Below are 6,188 nucleotides of genomic sequence, written 5' to 3' on the forward strand. Positions count from 1 at the left end.
ATCGCTTATTGAGGAAGTTGGACTCAGAATAGTACTTTGAATCCATTAAGAGAGCACAACAGATCTTTCAGGTCACAGTTCTACTGAGAAATAATAATAGATCGCTGACTGCCAACTTTTTATTACTGAAATTGGGAAAAGTTGATCTTATCAGTGTCTGGTTCTAACACGTCGGAATCCATCGAACCATTGCGGAAAGAGTAAAGCGATTAGATTACTTTAAGAAATTGTGACATTTAGGAACCTGCAAGAAGTTGAGATTTAATACCATTGAACTACTTGTAGTGGGACGATCTAAAGCCATTAGTCTATGTGAATAAACCAGATTCTCTTCATGCTTTAAAAACTAAACTTTAAAACGCATTATCATGGCACTAGAGGAAAAGTGCTTGAAAATTAGATGGATCGGGTTTATTTCTGCAGCGAAAAGTCATAGAAATTCGAGTGAAAGAATTAGGCTTGCTTAGCAGCTTTATACTAGTAGAAAGGTTAACGCTTTCGTACTTTTGTGTAAAAATTTGAAGCAAATCAGATGAAAAATGAGGGAGTTAAACTATGGATTCGAATAATGTAATATTCAAATTTGTGCAATTTTATGGATTCTACGTCATATTAATTTTTTTATAGAACTTATATCACTTTTCATGAAAAACCCAGCGTAACATAGCATCGCTCTCATCATTTCTATATTCATATACAGACTTAGTAAGGTAGGAGACCTATTTTATTGAATTAACCAAAGTAAAATGAATTTCTCAGTACTCACCGGTGTGGAGTATGGATGTGCGGTCAAGCGTATGCCATCGGTTTCCAGTTGCTCGCGTAACACCAAATCCAACTCATTTGGTGGCGTTTCACAAAGAATCTCCATGCTGCCCGACAGCGAGCTCGGATCGTTCAACATAAAGTAAACGGAAGCGGCACCCTTTTCACGCAACTGTCGTATGCTTTTCAACAATTTATGACGATGCATCGGATTTTCCACGCCAATGGCATCCAAATCGGGATCACCGACCTGTTTGCAAATCTCCAAATCATCATAGCCATTATCCAGAAAGCTCTCGGCATACTGAGCTAGGCCAAGGGCGCGCAGCCACTCACAGACGATGTTGCTGACGGCCATTGTGGTAGTGGGGAAGGAATGGACTTGAGTGGCTAGTGGCAGCAAAATACACGAAGTACAGGTGCCTTGGGAGAACTGGCGTTAGTGGGTGTTAAGTTTTGTTTACCCAAAATTGTTGATGTGTGAATTTGGCGTGTGTGCAGCAATTAACGCGCTATAAAATGTCGAAACGGGACTAATTTACGCGCGCGTAATTATTGTTAACGTCAAGTTGGCGGAGCGCGCCGACAAGCGAGAAAACGAATAAGTAGATTCGCACTCAAACTGTGTTGCTGTGTGTGCTGCTTGTTGCACTTGCACTGAATTTTGTTTTGTAAACGTATTTTTTTTTTATTATATTTTCTTTATTATTTTATTTTACGTGCGCTATTACCGCGTTGCAGCGCCATTAGACGCGAACCGGCGTCATTTAGCTACTAAAACACACATACACATGCACACAAGGACTGCTTTTAATGGGCATTGGTGGTAAATGTTGCACGACATGCAATTTCCGCGAAAATATTTTCATTTAGCGTTTGTCGGACTGGCGTTAAAGGGCGGTGTAGTTTTCGTTGGTGCTACTTGTATTCTTTTCCTCGTTTTTTTTATATTTTTTTCTACTGCTTGGAGCACACGTGCTTCTCGCGCCAATCCATTTAGGATTGTTTTCCACTTCTTGTTGTTTACTTTTTCTGTATAAGTGGCAGTTTAAATCAATTTGCCAGCAAACACATGAACACACATTTGCACCGTTAAAATAGCTGCAATTTAGCTGAAGCGCATTCGCACACACACTCAAAAGAGGAAAAAAATTGAATGGCAATTCTGTTTTGGCAAAACACTTTCAACTGTTTAAACGATCTTGCGCGATTAGCGTTTTTCGTTTGTTGGTATAGGAGCACTCGTTATGAGCCACTTTAATTTGAACGCTCATAAGATTTTACAAATGCGCGTATACACATAAAAATTTACTATACACTCGTTTTCGGTGGCATCTGGCATAAATGTGTTGCTTTGCCTTGAACGGCGTTAAACGAAATATAGATCTACTCTCACACGAGTGGACCTGCCTGCCAGCCAGCCAAGTTGCTCACAGCTCAGATTTCACTTGGCCACATTTGTGCAAGCCGCGGCGACACACGCGCCACATCATATCATTTAATTTTGCACTTTCCTCAATATTTTCAACGTAGTTTGCTTGCTTGTTACACTGCTCAGTCGCAGTAATAATAAAAATAATAATAAAATTAGGTATTTGCTTAAGTAATCACTTTTCAGACACGTACATCGCGCAATTTTCCTTATTTTTTGTTTGTATGAGTTGGTGTTACTGTTGCTATTTAGTATTACTACTGCATTTACATAGTAGTCAGAAAGGTCCTTGGCGCATCTTAAAATTTAATATCGTTTAACGCGTCGCATATTCGCACTCTGATCCTTATTTTTTCCTTTCAAAATGTGCCACATTCACTACAACTGCTTTGTACGAATACTACCAAGCGCTTCAACGGCCTTTGATTGACTACTGCTAAAGTAGTGGCGTTTGCCGTCACTGACATTTTCGCTCTAACACACGTTCATCAGTGTGTCCTCCACGCCACCGTATTTGTTGTCAGTACTTTGCCTTGCTTCGCTGCAGCTGATAATGATGACATTTGGTGCTGTACAGCCTGCTGCCTGCTGCCCGGTGTCTGCCTGCTGCCTGGTGCCTGCTTATTCTCTGGATGTGTGCACTGTAATGAGAAAGAGAGAGAGCGGGAAGGGTGTGTGAGTAAATTATTGAGGGGTGTCTTTCTACTTGCATCACGCATACATAGCACGTTGTCTTAATTTTAAGTGGAAATGAAAAATGTCAATTTAACCTATTTTGACAAGAGGCCAAAACCAACAGCGTTAATCGACACTTCCTAGATGAGTATAAATGGAAATTTATGCGAAATCAAATGTTTTCAAAAATTTAGGTAAACCACCAGCGTAGGGTACGTTAAATTTTTCTTCTATCATATGCATTTCAATAAATTTAAATAAATATGCTGTGCCTCATATCAATAGACACAACCAACCATTTTCCCAGCTCACTTTGGGCAGAAGTTCAGCAGCAACTAAAGCAGCTATAAGGAAATGGCTGACTCGTCACAGTGATTCAGTGTGCATTAAAAGGTAATAATAACATATTTATCAAAATAATAATATTGACTTTTTTATAATAATTTCTCTCGTCACAATTCTCCAATATGCATAAAAAAATACAAGAAAAATTGTAATAATTTTTTTGGTATTATTTTTTATTATAATAAATTGCTTTTATAATAATTTTTTGTGGCCACAAAGAGTATTAAAAAAATTATAATAATGAAGATATTAACAAAATATAATAAAAACATGATAACAGTGGTCCAATCTACATACTCATTGTTATTTTTAAATAATTTTTCGCGTTCACAGTGGTCCAAAAAGTATTAAAATTATGATAAATATTATATTAAAAATAAAAAAAAAACAGCAATGGTTCAGTACACTTTAAAAAATAATAATAAAAGTTTTTTATTAATATTTTTCTGGTCACAGTGGCCTAAAGTGCATTGAAAAATATATAATAAATATTATATCAAAAAAAAAATTATAAAAAATAATAACAGTCGAGAATTATACATTAAACAAATAATAATAATAGCTTTTTTAATAATTGCTCTCGTTACAGTGATCCAATATGCATTAAAAAACATGATAAATATATTATTATCCCAAACATTATTATAAAAAATAATAACAGTGGCAAAAATACATTAATCATTTCTCTTGTCACAGTGGTCCAATATGCATAAAAAAAATTGTTTAAATATTAAATTAAAAATATTATTATAAAAATAATAACAGTGGTCCAGTGTCCATTAAAAAAATTTTTATAATAGTTTTTCATAAGTTTACTCGGAATAGTGGGCTAATGTGCAATAAAAAATTATAATAAATAATAGGAAATAAAAATCATTAAAAAATTAGTAATAATAAATTTTTCGTTTTTTTTTTATTTTCTCGTCGTAGTGGGCAAATGCGTATTAAAAAAACATATAATAAAATTGTAATAATATAATATTATATCAAAAAATACTACAAATTATGTAATTTTTGTTTCTAACAAAAATTTGTTCTTGTGAAGCATGTAAGCGGAGACTAAGGATAAAAAAGCACTGGAATACGACTTCGAAAATAGAGGTCGACTAGCTGATCTAAGATCCCTATTGCACTCTAATTAATTAAAGTTAAAAAATAAAAAATAATAATTAAAAAGTAAACAAAAAAAAAACAAAAAAAAACAAAAAAAAAAACATTACATCTCCTTAATATTACTACTCCTTCAAAGATTTCATATAAACAGCATTCTGGGGTAGACCGTTTTACCCCGAATCGTTTAATTATCAGTGGTTTCGAAAATTGAAAATTCAAATCTAAAGCAACTCAAGGGTTTACGCTTACTTGTTCAAATTCAAATTCTAGAAATCATAAGGATGAGCTAGCTATAGAAGGAACCTGTGAATTGGTTTCCTCGCGAAATGAAAGCGCTGAGATCCCTTTGTCTACCTGTGGTCTGCTTCGGGCAAGCATTGAGTGCTGACCAAGTACACCAAGTTGATAAGTCGCAAGATCCTTCTTACCACGGGTGGATCGGAGATGCTCGAGGAAGCTTCTGAGGTTATCAAAGTCTCAGCTAAGATTGCATGCTGTAAAAATATCCATTACTTCCACCAATTTTGCAGCAGCTGTCTGAAAGAATGACTGAAATTACCTCAGCGTACATTCTTATCTTCTGTTTTTTATTCTTTCTCCCATTTTCCCGCTGCAATGGTATGACAATGGATGAAATTGAATGCCAACCATTCAATGCCAACCTTACCCAAAACTAGTACTTTCAAAACTTATTTCCATTGTAGACAATCTAGCGCCGATTAAGGTTCTTAGGTCGATAACGACAACACTTTTGAAACCGCACATATCGATGCCTATGTCAGCTGTAAAAATAGGGTTGGAATGGAGTACCTGCAGTAGGTAATGTGCTCTTCAGATTTCTGATTTCTGATGGGGTAAATAATTCTCGCTGCAGGTGCTGATTATATCCATCATTGTGATTCAAGTAGGAATTCGGAAAATTTTTCTTGGCACCATAGTGCGCCTCTGTAGTCACCTAGTAAACTCTTTTTAACGGTAGCTGGAGTTGTTTTGGGTTTCTTTAGAAATGAGTTTTCCAGCTAAGTACATATCAGTCTATCTCGAGCGCAATAATGCTAATTTGTACCAACGAACGAATTTGTTCTAAAGTAGAGCACAGAAACCTGGACGATGACAACATCTAATGAGCCAGCTCGAGGCGTGTTCGGGAGAAAGATGCGGATGAAAATGTACAGCCCCTTTCGCCTAAGCGATGACGATTAGCGTCGGTTGATGAAGCAGAAAACTTTACGCATTACATTCTTGGAAAGTGCAGATAAAAAGTAGTTGGATTTGCTTAGATTTGCTAGTTAATGTCTTACGAATATACTCAAACGTGCGAGAGCCGCTGATGGTAGCAAAATAAAAGGAAGGCATATTTTGCTTTGAATTGATGGTAAAGGGGACTTGGCTTCACTTGCTGTTTTTAATTAGCGCCAGCTAGCGCGATAATTGAAAGCATGCAGTACTTTATTTAAACCGGTCACAAGATAAATTTTAAATAAAAATTGTTAAATGTTTTATCGTAAAGTCTTATTTTAATGGATATTCATCATTTTTTGGGGATTTTAACCGCTTCTTCGATAACTACTAGACACTGTACATCACCCACAAAATCAAGCCGAAACTTCCCAAGAACCAGAATCAATATCATCATAACAATCATCAGTTTCATTATAGCCACATACACACACGCACACATGCAAACACATAGCTCAAGGCACGCTGCACCCATCTGCATATATACATATGTATGTCCACATGTGCAGATACATATGCGCCTCGGTCGACAAGAATACGTACACTTAAAAATTCAACGAATAACACCGAAATTAATTAAGCTCATTCATTTCGAACTACCATCAGGAAAGAAAAATCG

General features: G+C 36.0%; 1 protein-coding gene across 1 annotated transcript; it reads right to left on the minus strand.

Annotated features, from left to right (window-relative positions):
• Nucleotides 1–635: 635 nt before the first annotated feature.
• Nucleotides 636–2,795, minus strand: LOC129236579 (sterile alpha motif domain-containing protein 5-like). The gene is made up of 2 exons (XM_054870922.1): nt 767–2,795; nt 636–719 (listed from the first exon to the last, which is right to left on the minus strand). The coding sequence occupies exons 1-2, from the start codon at nt 1,121–1,123 to the stop codon at nt 636–638; spliced, it is 441 nt and encodes a 146-aa protein (XP_054726897.1). The 5' UTR covers nt 1,124–2,795.
• Nucleotides 2,796–6,188: the final 3,393 nt, after the last annotated feature.

The sequence above is a fragment of the Anastrepha obliqua genome, chromosome 1, assembly GCF_027943255.1.
Source record: "Anastrepha obliqua isolate idAnaObli1 chromosome 1, idAnaObli1_1.0, whole genome shotgun sequence".
Classification (NCBI taxonomy): Eukaryota; Metazoa; Arthropoda; class Insecta; order Diptera; family Tephritidae; genus Anastrepha; species Anastrepha obliqua.